Here is an 18861-nt window from a genome sequence, read left to right as displayed (position 1 = left end):
TAATCTTGAATTCAAAACAGCATGAGAAGGATTTAGCACAACCGCAACCACACCAAGATACATATGTAGATCCAGGTAAACTGACAGGCAAGCTGGGAACTAACCAAGAGCCAACTAACCAACTGGTAAAAAAAATGTGGCGTTGATGGAGGAATGACTCAAAGAAAGTCACTGTAATGAGAAGGTCATAAGAAGTCTCATCTCACATCAACAGGAGCACAGCATCTGCATAATGAAACATGGTGGTGGCAGCATAATGCTGTGGGAAAGACACAAGCGCAAATTTATTAAGACATACTGGATCCCCTAATCTTGCATTATTTTAAATAAAGCCAGATTTGTGGCAAAATGTGGAGTTAGGGTGTTTGGATAATTTTGAAAGTCTCAGTATGCAAAGATACATCATAGACAAATGTAGATTTGTATAAACAGCAAAAAATCTAAAAGGGTAAAAAATTATTAAAATAAGTGTATTTACCTTTAATTTGAGTAGGTGAATGATCTACCAATGGAGTGAGTAGTTTTACTTTTAAAATAAGGTAATTAGATATTATGCACTTGTAATAAGACAACATCATTGTTTTTTTTTCTTATTTTAATGTAAATTGTTTTATTCCATTGGAAAAGTGTCTAACTTATCTGCTTAACTCAAGACCAAATGCACTTAGTTCAAGAACATTTCTTTTTTACTTAGATTTCAATTTTTTGCAGTGTATGTTTATGCAAGGAAGTCCCCTTAAAATCTTCTTTAAATCTAAAGTTATAGTGTATTCTACATCTCGAAAAGCAAATTTTTGTCTAAAATAATCCGCAGCATCAATTTACCGTAATTACATAACAGAATTCCTCTTTGGAGGATGATGTTGGTTTATTGTAACATCCAACAAACCACATGTTTTGCAAAACTGAAAAAAATCATTGTTAATAACTGACAGGCTGTACAGGTGCATCATTGTTCTATTTAATACAGTCATGTAAATTTGACTTTCTCACATCATGTGCCAACAGTGTAACTTATCAGCGTGTTACAGATGCCCTCACATGATGTTGTAAACACTGTTAGTCCTACATGGTGCACATATTGCCTTCAAAAGTACTGTGTTTGTTTGTAGCCTGCAAAAATACAGGAAAGTTAGGTTAATCTCACAGGTAATAAGTTGTTGCTACAATTGATCAAACTTAAAAATCAAGCAACCAAACAAGAAAAACTAGAAGTGAAGCTGGAACTTGTGGCTCACAGGTTGGTACCGATCAAACTCACCTTTTTGGTTCCAGTCCTGCAAAAATCCATTATTGGTTCACATTGACCGAACATCAAACAGTTCAGCTGCTTCAGATTTATTGGCTTCACATACATGAAGTACAGAAATACTGTGATCTGCCACACTTCAAAGGTGTGAGAGATCTTACAGCTTGAAGCCTCAAAACAATTCGACCATCTGAATGTTGCAGCTGGAAGCAGGACTGCAGGGACCAAGCAACATGTTGGTAACTCATTCTGCTGATCTGCTGTTCAGTCATTTCAGTTTGCGTCAACAAGCCACAACACAATCACACTTAATGAAGTGGCCTATGAATGTATTCCTCGTACAGCTCAGTTAAAATTATTTATGGCAGTTTATTTTATTTGAATTTATCAGTTTATTTGGCAGAGAATGTACATTAATTAATATTTCTATAAAAGTATAAGAATTAGCCTTAGCAGCTATCTTTCCATCCAGATGTTAACAGTCATTCTAAACACAAGTTTTAAGTTACAATCCACACAATATGAATTTCCCTTTTGGGAAATTCAGAATAAAATAGTTTTGTATTGGATTGAATATAACACTCAATTGCATTATGTTATAATAAAAAAAATTAATCAAACATGCAGGAATTCATTGAGTTAGTGCTGATAGGATGGGTGATCAACGAGCTACTTCCTCACATGAACCTTAAACGTGTTAAAAGTGGCCAAGTCCCTGAAGACCACTGGTATTGTGTTAAGTTAAATCCTTGCCAAGGTTAGGAAGAATGCAAATCCCGGTTTTTAAATAAATTTTACATTAGGAAATAAGCTACATCAGAAAAATCTGAGTAATCTGCATCTATAAAGACATAGATGTTCCTGAACCTGCAATGTAAACCTGATTGTTTTTCCTGCTGTGGCTCACATGGTGGTAACAATTATGAACCCTAAACATCTATAAGGTTAAATGTTCAAGAAATGCATATCATTGTCAATGGAAGACAACACTGAATCGCCTCCCAACATTTTTTCCATTTCCTAAATACAGCACTGCCAAAAACAACGAACAATCCCACATTAAATTATTGTTCATATTTATGTGCCAAAAACAAGAGGTACAACATGTACAAAATAGGATAAGATTAACTTGAACAGTAATTAATGATTCAATCAGATTCTTACGGGCTCTTCTTATTTAAAATGTATCTGTAAAAAATATTTAGACTTTTAAAGAGATCTACATGACAACTAATCACCATTTAAAAAGGTATGGCATCACAACCAACAGTAACAGTACAAAATAAAAACCCAGTAATTCACTTTTTTTTTGTTTTTTTCCAAAAAAAAAAGACAAAAAATTCTTCACTTACCAGCAATTGGATTTGATATTTGGGGGAAATATCCCAAAGTCAAAACGATCTTGATGATCTTCACAACTGAACATTTAATTTACAGCTTAGTTGTTCTCATACCAGCTGAGATTTAAATGACGGAAACATAAAATATGCATTGCATCATCAACACGAATAACTACAAAAAAACAAACAAAAACACACTATTGGTTCCACACTCATAGAATATCTTTAAAACATTTTTTTTTTGTCTAAACATCAGAGGAGCAGATTTATAGGGTTAAAAACAAAAAAGTAAATTCCTAACATCACCATGTAAAGGCTTAATGCGTCACTGTTGATGTTTTAATACGTTTCAGACATAATAACAGTGCTTAATGAACTGTAAACTTCTTTGCAAAATTGTAACCTGAAAAACAAAACTGCAGAACTGAAAACATTTGACATGACTACGGTAATACATTATGAATGATAAAAGTAGGAAAATCTTTACTGCACGTATGAGCCTTTTCTTTTATTTGTAAGAAAGCTAGGATATTTCATCATCTTTTAAAAAGGCAGAGCTTCACCTAGAAGATTTATTTCATATAATCCCAACTGGTTCTACCCTTATAATAAAACAATACCCATGGTCTGTGTCAATTTTCAAAGGCTTTTAGCTTTAAAATTAATAAGAAAATGGAATCTACCCTCAGGGAGGAAAACATAAAAAATCATAAAGCAGAGTCCACAGAGAGCAAAGACTACCTGGTAATGATTGCATGGAGGCGGGGGATCTCTGACAAGATGGAAGGTAAACTCAGGAACCTGCTTCCAGGTAAAAGTATTAATGTTCACTGAAGTTTCTAGGATCTCATGAGCTGAGACCCAAACATAGAAATGTAAAGAATAATGTGGTATTCAAAAATCCCACATGGGGAAAGCAGAAAGTATTCAAGCTTTAAAGATGATTGACATATTAGCTGGAGCACCATCATGTGTAGAGTATAGACAGCAAAAATCATCAATCAACTCTTGGGTTGTACAGAAAAATTAACCAAATACCACCTTTATAGGCCTATAGGCCTTGAAAAAAGAAGAGGAAAATCAGCAACATTATCAGAGCTCACAGATGAGGATAATTGTTGCTGCTGCAGCTGGTTTACGGTCACATCTACAAAAGTAGCACCAAGAGTTTGGACCTGAGATGACATTTTTTTTGCTTGAGTCATATTTAAAATAAATAGTTACTTAGAAAACTTCACTAATTCAAGCTTTCATCATCTAAAAAAATAAGATGATCCCAAAGCTGATGTTTGCAGCCCGTCATCAAACATTGTTTTGTAAGAATTTTTGAGGAAATCTACGTAGTTCTGAATGCTTCTGTTGTTGCTCTCTGATTGATCCAGACTGAGCTGCAGGTCCTTCAGTCGTACCTCAAACTGCTTTTTTGCCTGCAGGTCGATGACAGACAAGCAGCAGTTTACTCTCACATCTTATCATTTGCAAAAAAAAGGATGTTTTAGTAAAGTAATGCTCACCGTTTGCTTGCTTTGACGTAGAAGCCTCAGTTCATTATCCATTCTGCTCTTCTCAGCTTGCAGCTCCAGGATTTTAGTCTGAAGAGTCTCTTCTCTGGAGGACGCTTGACTTTTTACTTTGATCACCTGAAAAACAAAATCCAATGTGTTCTAGTTTTTCTATGTTAGACAAATAAAGCATTTATATGGCATGGATTGTTTTGTTTTATTTATTCTATGATGTAAAATGTTTCTTCAAAGTGTGCTGCTGTTGGCCAGCTTAGGCTCACCTGCTCTCTGACATCTGACAAAGCTGCTTCCAGCTGCCAGTTTAAAGCCTGACACTCTGAGGAGCGCTGATCCAGCTGCCGGTTGCTGTAGTTAAGAGCCTCTTCCTGAGATGCCAGCTTCCGGACCAACTCCAGGTTCTCCTGCTGCAGCAGGTCCATTTTTCTAAAAACAGAAATGATTGATATCCCATAACACTAACTAAACTAACAAAGTGAAGGTTTCCTACAACTTTTTGATGCGTCTCTGCTTCGACACACCTGAAACAAATAACTGGATCATTAACAGAGTTCGGTAGAGCCTGACTTTATGCTGGGGAGGTAGCTCAGGTTTTTGATTTAATGATACTCCATTCTAACCGTCTGAGCAGAACAGCAGAGGGTGGTTTTCTGTGAGCCTTACCTTTGGAGCGAATTGACTTTTTCTTGCACTTTCAGATTGGCTTCACGAACCGACTCTCTCATCTCCACAGATGAACTCAGCTGTTTAGCTTGACTCTCCATCTGCACATCCGAATAATAATTTCTTAGATGCAGAGGAATCCATTGAAAATTAATTATTTATTATGATGCAAAACACAATGTAAGTGTGTAACAACTCACAGCACAAAAATACAGACAAACATATACAGAGGTGTGAATCAGTATATATGCTTCAACAAAGCACATTTCTTCACTGCAACCACAGTAACCCACAAGATCTGGAGGTAAAACACCAGGAGATATAGAGGGCGTACTGCCACCTAGTGGTCTAATGTGGGGAAATGGGTTTTACATGCATGTGCTGATGAGAACAGTTAGCATTGCACACCTTCAACTGCAGATGCTTAACCGACTCTGACTTTTCTGAGCACTTTCTCTCCAAGCTCTGCAGGTTCTCCTGACATTGAAAGAGACTCTGCTCAGCTTCACTCAGTAACTGAGGGTAAACCTTCAGCTCCTCTACATGCCCCTGCAGCTCCTGCCTCACCTGGGCTCCAGAACGGGTGCAGTGCAGGAAATAAAGAAGGCACAGAATAAAAAAGGCTTTAAGCTTCAAAGCTCTCAGTTATTGCGACTCAGACTGAACAGGGTTATGCCAAGTTAAGTTGTCAAAATGCATAATTAAAGTTTTTTTTTTTTTTTTTACACGTCTTGTTGACGGGTAATTTATCAGCCACAAGGAAAGAGGTGTGGAGATGAAGATATTAGGGGAATAAAAGATGGAGATGCATTTACCATCTGAACTTCGGTTCCTTTTCCCCCTCTTCTCTTTTCAGTTTCCCTCAAAAGATCAGAATGTTTCATTCGAATGGTTTCAATCTCAGCTCTAAGTTCTGCTACCTATAAAAAGAGAAACTGGTTAGTCTTTAACATGATAGCTTCATTCCTTTTTTTATCTGCTTGTATGACATTGTGGTTATTTAAGTAAAAAAAACCCACATTAATTTAGTTGGATTTTATTAGCAGTTTTGATTTCACACACAAAACAACAACAACTGAAAGCTGTTTGCTGATTAGGCTGTGATTTCCCCATTTTTAGTAAAAAAAAATTCAAGGATATGAATTGGATCCTTTAATTAGCTGTAATCAATAATAACATTTCCTACAGTGCAAAGGAGTAGTGGATGTTCTCTAAGCCCCGATACTGTTTGGAAAAACCACGTTAGTGCCTCTAGTATGCAGACCCTTGCAGCGCTCTGTTCTTCCAGAACTCAAGCCAAGATTGTTAGAGTCCTCCGCAGAAACAGAATCCCCATTTAAACATAATAATGATCACATTAAAAAAATGAAACTTCCCATTGCTTAAAGGTCCAATATTATACTATATTTGAAATTAAAAAATATTAAAAATGAGACCCTAAGAGGCTGTTTTTGTCATTTGTGCAGGAAAATGATTCTCAGATTAGGCGGACAGCATGTACCAAAAAATCTCCTTATTCAGCCTTCCTCTGGATGAGCTGATTTGGCTTTTTACACTCTGCCCTCCCAAAGGCTACGCCCCCACAACCTGTAGTCATGACAACCAGACACAAATGGCTGTTACAAAATGTTTATAATGTGAAATTTGCATAATATGGGACCTTTGATTTATGTATTTTTCTAAATAAACACATGGGTGGCAGTGAACCTGGTGAAAGATGCCATTTTGCATCACCATCTTTGATTATGGTAGCTGAAACGGGACATACCGGTACGTGTTAGCACTGCAAGTTATATCTGTATATGAAGATGTGTTGTCGGTGAAGGAAGCAAATATGACTAGAGATCATTCTACTTGCTGTTTTCAGTTGAAATGGATGATATTCCATACTTTTTTTTTCCAGTGAGAGAGAAAGTAACAAAGCAAAGGAAAAAAGTGATTACTAAAAGAGAGGAGTCTGTCGACGTGGCTTTGAACAGGTGTTACAACATAATCTGTGATCCATCATTTATTGGTGCATGCTGTTGCAGATACTCTAAAAAGAAAAACAGAATCATAACCTAAGGTCACAAAACTAATACCTAAACCTACAGAAATCTGTGGTGAAACACATAGTGCCCCGTTGGGTCACCAAATACTGTATGTTGCAAGAGAGATAACTAAGAGGGAGTGGAGCTTCAGAGAACAGACAGAGTGTTGCAGGTTTGTTAATTCAGTGCAGAGACAGTTTATTTGTTAGCGTACAGTGAACGAGCTCTGTTTCTACATCCATCACCTGCTGTTATTCTTCACAGACGTCATACCAGCAGGTGACCAAAGCAACTGGCATTAGCTTGGTATCAAAACCTCAGAGGACAGAGTGGTAATTACTTTAGATCAATAAAAAAAAAAAACAAGCAAAAAACTGAATATTGTAATTCTCTGTACCTTATTGCGTAACAGAGTAGTTGAACTATTGCAGGATGATGACATTGTCACCTTTATGGTAAACTTCAAACTTCTGTAGTAGTTAGTACACATAACAACAACCCACCAGAGTTGTTTGTAATTCATTTAATATACCACTAGATGAGAGTAAATCCTACACACTGACGCTTTAAAGAGAAATTCAAAGACAGTGTGAAAAGCAAATAGTGGAGGTAGATTGATAAATTTCAATGCACTGCAGGGATCAGGTTATTGAACATTAATAAACTAACAAATAAACCAAAAGACTTATTCAAATAGATTTTTGGTGTGATACCGATAACCTTGCACCTTTTATCCTGTTTTATGATTGAAGATACTTGAATCAGTTTTAAACCTCATCATCAGGTCTCGTCAGAACTGGAGTTATACTAAAGAATACAGACCTCATACTGGCATTGTTCTGCTTCACGTTTCCTCTCTAGAGAAGTAGTTTTCTCCTCAATGAGCGCCGACTCACAATCAGCAAGCTGCTCCTCCAACCGAGCTACAGACGCCTGCAATCATGCATAAATAAATATCAGTTCGGGAGCAGAACTAATGCATGGGCTTAAAAAAGCTATAAAATCATATTGAGAAATAAAATGAAACTTTTAATGAAATTCAAAACAAGAGGAGAAAATTGTGCACATTGATTACACTCAGTGATAAATATGATTGACTTACAGCTTTTAAAGTCCCAATTTAATATAAAACCGAATATTACAAAAAGAAAGGATTAAAAGAAATTTACAAAAAAAAATTTATTTCATTTTTTTTATTTTTTATTTCATGATCCCAAAAAAGGTCTACATAATTATGGGAAATATAATGGACTTTAGTGCAGACAGTTGTGCAGAAATTAGTCATTGAAAAGCATCGGGCATAAAAATGAGGGATGTCCCAATCTGATATTAGATAAAAAAAACTAACATTTGATTTTATTTAGCGATATTCCTTGATCAATCATTTTCTAACATGCTGCAGTATAAAATAAGTAATAAAAGCTGGTATGATTCATGCTAATATCATATTGTGTCAATATCAGTATCGGCCAATTCTCGAAGCTGCAATATCGCTTCCGTAACGGAAATAAAAAAGATGCACCGGGACACCGCTACATAAAACATGGAGAGATAAGAAAAAGGCTCATTTTAAAAAATTTGCAGGATTAACATGGTGCGGGCTTTAGGTGGAGTCAAGTGCATAAGGAGTGACCGAAACCAGCTGTATCCAGGAAATGGGCTACGACTGTTATATCCATTGTGTTAGGTCTCCTGAACCAGAGAAAACATCAGAAAATGCTTGAAAAAGACTAAAAAAATCGGGGCTGCAGAGTCGCCCAGTGAGGCAAAAAACACTTTTAAGATGAAAGTGATTTTAGTGTTTCTATCAACAAAATCAAACCACAGGGTCAACTGTATCTTGTAAAGATGAAGGTCAGAGATAGTAGATCAGATGATGCAGACTGGATGAGGCCTGGTATTAAAACAACCTGGACTCCTTTAACATCTCAGCAGCCCCACAGCCTGCTCCTCCATGTCATGCAGCACTGTTGCTATAATGCATGCAAAATGAGCTACTACTGAGTGCCAAAGCTGTAAACACATTTTCTATAGTAAAAACTAACAGGGATCTGTCAGCTGCAGCTCCCTGGTGCAGCTATGTTTGTGTATGGTGAGTCCTTAAACACTGTCAGCACCTGCTGAACTGCTCTCCATCCTCATCTGGCTGTGGTTAACCCTGTGTGTGCACCTTTTTCTGCCTCGTCTTTTTAAATGTCATTCTTATTCGTTGTGTTGCATCCATATGTAATAACCCATAAATTAATAGAAAATTTCCTTTAGACTTTAAAAAATAAGTAAAAAAGTGACTCTTTCTACCTTGAGTGTTGCATTGCTGATGGTAAGGTCTCCATTTTCAGCAATCAGTTTTTCAAGCCTTTCTGCCATTCTTTCATTAGCTGCACTTAGCTCGTCTTTCTGTTTCTGCAACCTCAGCTTCAAATCTGCAAATTGACTTCATTGGAGAACAAAAAAAAAATAGAATAATTTATCAGTATACTGTAGTATAGCTGTCTTATGTGCTTGTAAAAGCCTACAGGCATGAAATATTGAGTGCAGCACAAACCTTTTCAGAAGGTTAATGTGAGCAACAAGTTTTTCTTTCTCATCAGTCATCTGCTCCTTCTGCTGTCTCCTGGAATCTTTTTCTGAGCGGGCTTTAGCTAGTTCAGCATCCTGAGAGTGAAAACATCAACCGTAAGTTTTTTCACTTACACTAAAGCTCCTAATACAGTGGTTCCCAGCCCTGTTCATCAGGGATCCCTTTCCTGCATTTTTTAGGTGCCTCCTTGTTGCATAACACCAGAAAAGAATGGATGATTAAAAGGATGCTGCGAGACTTGATTGCAAAGGAGGAGTCCTCATTTGAATCAGGTATGATGGAACAGAGACATATTTAAAACATGCAGGGCAGGGGTCCCTGAGGACCAGGGTTGGGAACCACTGTAATTTGTTTTCATGTCACACCTTTTCCTTAAGCTGGGCGTAGCATTTTTCTATAGCAATTTCAAATCTCTCTGCTCTCAGTTTTTGGGCTCGAGTTGCTTTCTTCAGACATTCTTTATCCTGTGCTGCCTTTTTAGTCAGGGAGGCAAAGGATACCTTCAGCTGCTCGATCTCCAGCTTCTGCTCTATTACCGTCCTCTCCAGGGACTATAAACACAGAGGAACAAAAATGTTTCGTAATATCTTAAAACCTTTTTTTTTTCTCTACAGCCTCATGTTAATAAAGCAAAAGATGTTTACCCGTAACTGGACAGTCAGGCGATTGTTCTCCACTTCCTTGTTGCGCAGTTGTCCCTGCAGGTGAGCGCGGGTCGTTTCAGCAGACTTGGTAATGTGAACCACACTTTTAACGTTCGCCTGATAAAAAAACCCCCAAAAGACAGTTCTGTTATATTGAATTATCCAATACGTATTAAACTAGACAAGGGCCTGGATGAGGTTTTTGTTTTTTTATGTTATAAATAATATATATACCAAAATTCTAATCTACATATATGTATATCTATCTATCTATCTATCTATCTATCTATCTATCTATCTATCTATCTATCTATCTATCTATCTATCTATCTATCTATCTATCTATCTATCTATCTATCTATCTATATATATATATATATATACACATTTACAAAAACAGCTACAAAATGTATAATATTGTTTTAACTTGTGATCTAAAACATAAGCACCAATTATTTCGATTTGATCATTACACCATTTACAGAATTAATTTAGATACATGGACTAAAGCTGCCACATAAAACCTGCTTATAGAGACACACAAACATGACTGTCCTTCTAGTGAATTTTTGGCCATTTTGTCGTTTACATAGTAACATCCAATATTAAAAGTTGATCATTCCCAGTTATCTGCTTGGGTAGACAACCTTCAGTTGATTCTTGTGCAGAAAATGCAGCTCATTTTGCACAAATCAAAGTTTTAAAAACAACATTACCTTGATATGTTTTTCAACCAAAATGTATGGAAAGCTTTTTTTTTTTTTTTTATTTAAAACAAAAGAAAAGTGCAGTAGTATTCCATAAGCATGTTGACCAACATTGCGCATCAGTAAACAGATTGGGGGAGCAGTGCTGAGAAAAATCTGTTTTCTCTTCTCCTCACTGTCTAAGTGACAGTGCCACTAAAAGTTTTAAAGGTTTTGAAACCATGAAGTTTTAAACCCTTGGTATAACTTGAAACCTGCAACTGGCCCAAGCTTTCTCTGAAGAATTTGTATGATACCAAGAGTTGTGCTTACCTGCTCTTCCTTCCTCATATCCATCATTTTCTCAATCCTCAGCTCGGTCTCATTTAGATCTTTTTTTAAATGCTTATGGGACAAAATAAAGACAATTCTATCATTTTTTTTTCATCCTTACACCTTATTTACAATATGTTTTTTCTAAAGGAAACAAAGAAAGGGGTTACCTCATTTTCACTTTCAGCCTTTCTGATTCTTTTCAGTAAGGTGTCCATCTTTCTGTCAGCATCAATTCGATATATCTATAAGGCAAACAAGGTAGCGTAAATATAATTTGTAAAATTGTAAAATTGTAATAATAAAAAAAATAAAGTATTAACCTCTGCATCTTGGAGTTGTTTCAGCTTCTGTCGTACTGATTTATTTAGCCGTTTAAATTCTTCCAACTTTTCCAGCAAAAGTCCTTTCTGTCGTACAATTTGGCTTTTGTCTTTAGTAGACCTCCCAGAGCCCTAAAATGACACAAGTCACGAACAACCTCATTCTAAGAAAATGGCAGATGCTTGGCAGATGCTATAAAAAATAGCGTACAAGAACCGTACCACAAATTCATCTTCCATTGCATCTTTGAAAGCTACAAGCTGTATTGCTGCAGCGCTAGCAGCAGCTTCTGCATCAACTAGGACTGTCAGAAAAGGCCTCTTCCCATTGCTGACGTATTCATGGCTAAAATAAAATGAGGTGAAAAAGAGAGAAAACCTTTAGGAATCTGACAGTTCTTTACATTTTTTTGTATATTTTTTCTGTACATGCTGTTCATAGCCTCACCCAGACCCAGCTCTTGCCCATACACTGTGTGCCAGTTTGTCTTTTGGCACAACACTGCTTTCTAGTTCACCACGACTCAGAGGAAAATCCTCCCCTGTGGGGCTGAAACCAAGAGGGGGACTTTGGGTTTTTCCCTCCGGAGACATACCTGAAATTAAAAACTAAAACAATACAACACCAGTCATAGCCACCTGTTATGTAAAAGGGGCTGTTTTGTTGTATTTTATTATGTTTATTATATTTTATTATTAAAACAATAATAAAAAACTGAAATGTTAGAGCTGTAAATATACAGTCATATGTTTTTATTACTGTTTTTATGTATCTATTTTTCAAGGTTGCACTTGAAAAAAAAAAAGAATTGTCTAGAGAGCTGTTCTTAACAACATTTATTTTTGTTTACACTTGTGTATATAAACTGACAAAATAAATCTGTCTAAGTCAGTGCTAAAGCAGAATATACAGCTATTATACGAACTTCATCATTGCTAATAATAATAATAACCTTACCCTTGATATTGTGACTTGTTCCAGCTAAGACGCTAAGGTCAACACATAGCAACAGATGAGGTTCAGCAGCTGCTAGACTTTTCGATGCACTGACTAAACGCTGGTTAGCTTAATCACATTAGCAGTACCACTAACACGTGTATTCTTCTAAGGTAATCTAAACATGGTTCCATACTAATTTTCGCTTTAAAAGCTTAAAAATTACTCCTTGTTTCGTTTTGTCTCTGTTGTTATCGACGCCTCTTACTACAAAACGCTTCTTCGCCATACCCAAGGCTGATTGGCTGGCTTTCATGCAACGTAAGACGCAAAACATTTACCGGAACCTTATTGGAGCTTTAGACAGGGAAAGGGGCGGGACTAAATTTAAGTATAGTCCTGAACAGCCAATTAACGTGAGAGGTAAAAGGGGTTGGATGAAACCATAGAAACGAAGCGGAAGTTTACTCTATCTATACAGCGCCTATAACAGCTACGAAGCTAATAGGTTTTATCCCGTTTAAACTGAAAAAGCTTCTTATATTTTTCATAGTTAAAGCATTTACCTTTTGTATAGTGGCCTTGGGTTGCCGGGGCTTCACTGTAGTAAGCTAGCTAAACAGGCTAATGCCCGTGTGGTGAAAATGTTTAAAGCAAAAATTCTCTTCGTTGGTCCTAACGAGGTAAGAATGATGCTTTCTGTAGCTTTAGAGTTGTCTAAATTATGCTATAAATCTGTTTGATGTTTTTATGCACAGCCATGGAAAAAGTAGCACGTTTGCATTAAGTATTTTCTCTGCAATAAACTTGGTAGTAACCACTTTAAATGCTGTTGTCTGTCGGCTTTGACCGTTGATCAACAGATTAAATATCAAAATTACCTTTTTTTTTTTTTTGCTGTTTATGTAATGCATCAAATGGTAACAACCCGATTTCCATAACCACACCAGCAAAAATATATATTTTTTTTCAGATGGGAGTTCTTTGTGAGTTATGTAAAAAAAAAAAAGTTCTGAGTACATAAATAGGAAAGCTTTTTCTATAGATTAGATTAGATGAGCTTTATTGATCTCACAGCGGAGAAATTCACTTGACACGTATTGGCATAGAAGTCAAAGAAGGTGCAAACAAGGAGGAAAAGGTGCATTAAGAATCAACAATAAACAATATATATATATACAGTATATCCAGGTATATACAGTATAACAAGGTAAATAAGGATTAAGGTGCAAGTGTACCTGTATCGCACACAATGAAAAACAAAATAAAAATAAATAAAGAAATAAGAAATAAAAATATGTACAATCCGGATGGCTATGGATATACAGGTGGATTTACTTTTACGTTAAAATGTAGTAGGTAAGGAGCAATGGTGAGGTAGTGGTATGACTATTCTATTCACATATATTGCACATTCAGCATATTGCACAGAATATTGCACAGTCAATAAATAAAAAACTAAAAAACTATAATGTAGCTGCACAGTGGTTTTTACAGGAGTTATTGTGGTTATAGTGCATTATTATAGAGTCTGGCGGCAGCAGGAATAAATGACCTGCGGTAGCGCTCCTTCTTACAGACAGGGTGTCTAAGTCTCTGACTAAAGAAGCTGCTCAGGACTATAGGATTCACTTTCTCCTTTAATAACACTTCCACTGCTATTTTAAAGTTGTTTTTGACACATAAAAATAAATGAAAAATTCTGCAATTATACCTAATACCTATACCGAATATTGAGAAAGAAAACCTAAATCTATGTTACTTTCAGCAGGTCAGGTTCTTCAATGCATTTCTACTTGGCTACATATGGCAAACAAAGTAGCATTATAGAGTTTCATTGTTGCCTAATTTATTCTCATTTCTTTAAAGTCTCCTACCTGCCTCTTTTTCAGAGTGGAAAAACTGTTCTTGCAAACTTTCTTTCGGACACAAGAGAAGACGTGGGCGGGGAATACAGACCAACTCGAGGAGTCAGGTACAAAATTCTAGTTTTAAATGTAGAGTATCAGATGTAATACAACACTCTAGACACTCTGAACTGTTAATACCACCTTATAGAAACAAACATAATGTTATATATTTATATTAAACTACCTGAGAAGTTGGACACGTGTTTGTTTAAATTCAGATTCATTACTGAACCCAACTTAACTATGGTAAGTAAAGCTGCTTTCTTCTCTCTCTAGGATCCTCGAATTTGAAGCCCATCCTGAGGGCAGCCATGACAAGACTTGTGAGGTTGAACTCTGGGACTGTTCAGGGGATTTTAAGTTAGTCGACCTGTTTAAATCTTACCATGACAATATATTTTTTTTTCTCAACATGGAACTTACCAATTAATTTTATTTTGCAGGTTTGAATCCTGCTGGCCCGCAATTATAAAGGACAGCAGTGGGGTGGTGATCATTTTCAACCCTGATGTTCCAAGTCACCTTAAAGAAATCGAGACGTGGCATGCCATGTTCATCTCCACCCAAAGTTTGCAGGATAGCCAGTGTTTACTAATAGCTCACCACAAGCCTGGGAGTGAGGTAGAAGGTGGTCGACTGCCTTTAGGTAATCCTTCTCACATTAATCCCCATCTTATTTGGTGTTTTCTGGACTAATGGGTGTTCTTTTTTTATGTTCCAGCACCAAATCTGAGCAGGCTGCCACTAATTCACTCCAACCTGGAAGAACAGCCGGAGGATTTGCGGCATGCTTTCTACGGATACCTGGGAGACGTTGTAAAAGCAATGTCTGAGAGTAGAGAACGAGAGGAGATGTCCATCATTACATAGCAGTAAAATCTATTTTATTTAATGCAAGCTGTTTTATTACAGCTCTAAAGAGATCTCAATGAAGATAATGTTTGTAAACCTGATATTTTCCAAAAGTAAGCTGCTCCTTTTGGTTTTTGTTTTTCTGTACTTTATTTTGTAAATCTTCTGTAAATACAGTGTAGCAAAACATGTAATGAAAGTAAAAACCCAAGACTGATTCCATGATTTTATTTGAAAATGAGGTGTAATTTGTTGACAATACTACATTCAGAAGTCAGTTAACGGGAAATTAATTCATTAGACATCATATCCGATCAGGCCTCCTTTGCCAATGCACTCTCCAATAAAGAACCACATCAGCACCTCAGTGGTCACCAGTCCATTCCTCAAGGCATCCTAAAGCAGAGCAAAGCAAAACATTTTTAGTTGGAAAAACAAAAGTACTTCAATTCAGGCCCATTCTTCAAAAAACAAAACATTTGTGTTATTATTATTGTTGTTGTTCTTGTAAGGTTATTATTTGTTTCTCCTTTGTTTGGGTGGTTTAAGAGAAATATGATTTATTTTTTGTGCTACTTGTTATGCAATATCAAATAGGCTCGAGGTGGTTGAATATTCTTTGCTCATTCATAGTTAATAATATATAACTGTTATCTCTTCAAGAAATTCTGTTTTTCACAAACCTTTCTGGAACGTCAGGGCTCCATGTCACAAACAAGGATTACCAAAAACTCTTAAGTTGTCTAAAATTGAAAACAGGGAAACTCTGACTTCTCTGGTTCACAAAAAGAGTTTGCTCAACCTCTGTTTCAGTCACCGTGGTAACATTCTCCCCAGAGCCAACCTGGTCAGGTTCTCCACAGTAAACTCGGAGTGCCTTCTGTCTCCACTCTCCTTACAGCCAATTACGCTGTTTTATTTCCTGATTTAGTCACATTTTTTTCGTAGTTTTGTGCATAAAAAAAAAAAAATATATATATATATATATAAATATATATATATATATATATATATATCTTCTCCTCACTAGGTCACTAGGTCTGTTATACACATTAGGTTTAAAAAAAAAAACATTGCATGTCTGATGAGGATCTTATTAAAGAATGATCTGCACTTTTTCACAGAGAGTTAAATATTTATAGGGAGAGGATTCTACAAATCAGTTGACAGGGCATGAGATTATTTTTTTTGGTTTTGTTTAATATGAGCGAGATGCGGATCATTTAATTTTTATGTAGTTATATTAAAAAAAAACTTTCCTTGTCTAAATGACCATTTCAAGCAAAATTACATTCTCCACATCTAGAATAAACATTCTGAATGTCTATAAAGGAATTTCAGATTTATAAAGGAATTTCAGATCTCCATATTCTTACTACTTGTCAGCATTTGTATTATTTTAACTATGAAAACATTTTTTTCAGATAAAATTTCAGTCAAGCTGATAAATGTCAGAATGGCCAATTAAAATGTGTAAACATTTCTTGATATATATAACTTAATTCTTACTAGTATATATTTTCTTTTACTTTTTAAAAATCTGTTTCTGCAAAAAAAATGTAATTTAGAAAATATATTATTACAGGTCTAGGAGGAAGAATCCTATTTTAATGATCTACAAATGGAAGAATGGAGAGGAGTGCTTTTAATAAATGTAAAAACAGCCTTTCATAGCCAACTTCTTATAAACTTACGCATTATTTCAACCAACATTCCTGTTGCCTGTTGTCATGGTGACTCATCTAATCATTAATCCTATGCTTTATATTAAGAACCATATATTGTTTGCTCACAGAACAGGTACTTAAAAACATTGTCGCGCTAGTCACCTGTGAATTATTTGGTCATCTCCAAAGTATGTAATATGTAAATAGGTTTTTGAATCCTGCAATGTTAACCTCGATCTACTGACTGCAAACATATTTACAGTGACTTCTGGATTTACTGACAGTAGTGATAAAAATATGCGTAGAAAAAACTAATAAATTTGAAGTCCTTTAATTCTACTAGTGAGCTTTGGAGAACTTCTTTATTAAATCCATTTCATCAAAGGTTTTCGGATGTTTCTTTTAGCACTTACTTTAACTGTGATCTGTGTGAGGCGTCCTGTCTGATAGCTCCTGATCAGACCCTTGGCGGCCTCTATGGCTTTGGGGACCTCAGCAGGGGACGGAGGGATCAGCTCCACCCGGGCGTAGTACCAGAAGGTCGCAAGCCGAGGTTTGGAGTATGTGACAGCGGCTGCAATTAAAAACACACACTAGTTTAATTACAGAGGTAAAACGCGGTAGAGTTGTTTATTCAGTAATAATCGAAGCATAACCTGCAAAAACCTGCAGCAGAGTTATCTGCTTTTAAACATGAGGTGAAGGCAAGCAGAGGTCACCCAGAGAACCTGTGCAGGTGTAACAAACTGTAACAGCACAGACCCTACCCTCCTCCTTCTATGCTTTAATTAATCGCATACCTGTTAATAGACAGCTGCGTTCACTTACCACTCAGAAGTGTGGGAACTTTAGCTACAAGTTTCTGGACTTTTTGAGCCATAGTGGAATCTCCTATGTACAAAAGAGGAAAGAGGAAAAAAAATAAAAATAAATAATGGTAAGTTTCCGGGTCTGTAATTTCAAAATAAGACTACTGACTGAACGACGCCTAGCTGCCATATTGTGAGTGGCAAAGGTGACATGATCAACGTTAAAACAATATAGACTAACATTCAATCAAATATATTCATATATATAGCTAAATAAATGTTAATATGTTAATAATAATCAAAATTACACGGCACAATACAATATAATTAGCAGTAGATGGATCTAGATTGGATTGTTTTGAAGTTTGTGCCTCTGAGCTTCCCTCCCAGTTCTTTTCCTGGGAGCAATCTACTTAGTTTAACCTCTTTTAACTTAAGGCTTGAAATATATATATAAATATAAATATATATAAATATATATATATGTGTAGTTCAGCTAATGTTTGGAATACCACATGCAATGATGACTGAATCCCACCCTGTTTAAACCATATAGGCATCAGGTTGGGGAACTCCTTACTGATAAAGTATGAGGTTCCACTTGTGTCAAAAATATGTGGAACCTCATAACTTGGCTATGTGGTCCAAAATCTGATACGAAGCTGATCTTTTCAAATGCGACCTGTGTCTGAACGGCCAGGTCGCATTCATTCGACCTGAAAGCCATTAATACCAGACAAAGGTCACTATTCTGGGTCTTGCAAGAAAAAAAACAACCATGGCGGACGATTATGTGGAGAGCAGGATTTATATTTAACCATCTTGAAAAGGTTGTGGTTTTATGGTTGGGAAAGATTGCTAGATGCGCTCCGGCACTACATTCAAGTTTACTTCAGTAAACACAGAGCACGCTTACTTGTGATCTCATTGTGTCCTCTACTGCGCATGCAGGACACTTGCGTTGCATGACTGCAGTTCACAGAGGAGATCACATACAAGTTGCATATATTTGGAAATGTGAATGGCAATGCAAAAAAATTGGATTTCACAAAAAAATTCAATCGGAGTTGAGCATCAAGGCCTGCAGTCTGAATGTAGCCTAAGTCTGACTTTTCTCAGTGACTTTAATGAAATACCATCAGGTCTGGATAAAAAAAAAAGTTAATTAAAGACCATAATGTGCCACCATACGCAACGTAAAGCAACTTGTTTTTACGGTAGATATGAAAGCACATTTCCATGCAATCAGAAGGAGACTACAAATGTAACTATTATTAAAGGTGTGCTAAGAGAAAAGCTTTGCTTTCTAGGAAAAAC

General features: G+C 36.2%; 3 protein-coding genes across 5 annotated transcripts; 1 reads left to right on the top strand and 2 right to left on the bottom strand.

Moving 5' to 3' along the window:
• Positions 1 to 3645: 3645 nt before the first annotated feature.
• LOC119794151 (outer dense fiber protein 2-like) lies at positions 3646 to 12608 on the bottom strand. Of its 3 annotated transcripts, none has more exons than XM_038301530.1 (17): positions 12328 to 12608; positions 11818 to 11978; positions 11592 to 11715; positions 11370 to 11501; positions 11217 to 11291; positions 11047 to 11118; positions 10028 to 10144; positions 9749 to 9934; positions 9348 to 9457; positions 9101 to 9236; positions 7625 to 7735; positions 5588 to 5692; positions 5181 to 5339; positions 4773 to 4873; positions 4373 to 4535; positions 4104 to 4229; positions 3646 to 4016 (listed from the first exon to the last, which is right to left on the bottom strand). In XM_038301530.1, exons 2-17 carry the CDS (start codon positions 11961 to 11963, stop codon positions 3843 to 3845), a joined length of 2037 nt encoding a protein of 678 aa, XP_038157458.1. In that variant the 5' UTR covers positions 11964 to 11978; positions 12328 to 12608; the 3' UTR covers positions 3646 to 3842. The 3 variants fall into 3 exon arrangements, with proteins under 3 accessions (XP_038157458.1, XP_038157459.1, XP_038157460.1); XM_038301531.1 differs by having other exon boundaries at positions 12343 to 12608; XM_038301532.1 differs by lacking the exon at positions 5181 to 5339 and having other exon boundaries at positions 12328 to 12606.
• Positions 12609 to 12747: 139 nt separating this feature from the next.
• On the top strand, positions 12748 to 15435 carry ift22 (intraflagellar transport 22 homolog (Chlamydomonas)). The gene is made up of 5 exons (XM_038301534.1): positions 12748 to 12989; positions 14199 to 14281; positions 14493 to 14576; positions 14660 to 14862; positions 14938 to 15435. Exons 1-5 carry the CDS (start codon positions 12951 to 12953, stop codon positions 15084 to 15086), a joined length of 558 nt encoding a protein of 185 aa, XP_038157462.1. The 5' UTR covers positions 12748 to 12950; the 3' UTR covers positions 15087 to 15435.
• LOC119794153 (ATP synthase subunit g, mitochondrial-like) lies at positions 15281 to 17668 on the bottom strand. Its single transcript, XM_038301535.1, has 3 exons — positions 17564 to 17668; positions 17149 to 17309; positions 15281 to 15464 (listed from the first exon to the last, which is right to left on the bottom strand). Exons 1-3 carry the CDS (start codon positions 17613 to 17615, stop codon positions 15366 to 15368), a joined length of 312 nt encoding a protein of 103 aa, XP_038157463.1. The 5' UTR covers positions 17616 to 17668; the 3' UTR covers positions 15281 to 15365.
• Between the last annotated feature and the right edge of the window lie 1193 nt (positions 17669 to 18861).

The sequence above is a fragment of the Cyprinodon tularosa genome, unplaced genomic scaffold (genome assembly GCF_016077235.1).
Source record: "Cyprinodon tularosa strain WSP-4 unplaced genomic scaffold, ASM1607723v1 ctg47, whole genome shotgun sequence".
Taxonomy (NCBI): Eukaryota; Metazoa; Chordata; class Actinopteri; order Cyprinodontiformes; family Cyprinodontidae; genus Cyprinodon; species Cyprinodon tularosa.
This window is presented reverse-complemented; position numbering and strand designations above follow the sequence as displayed.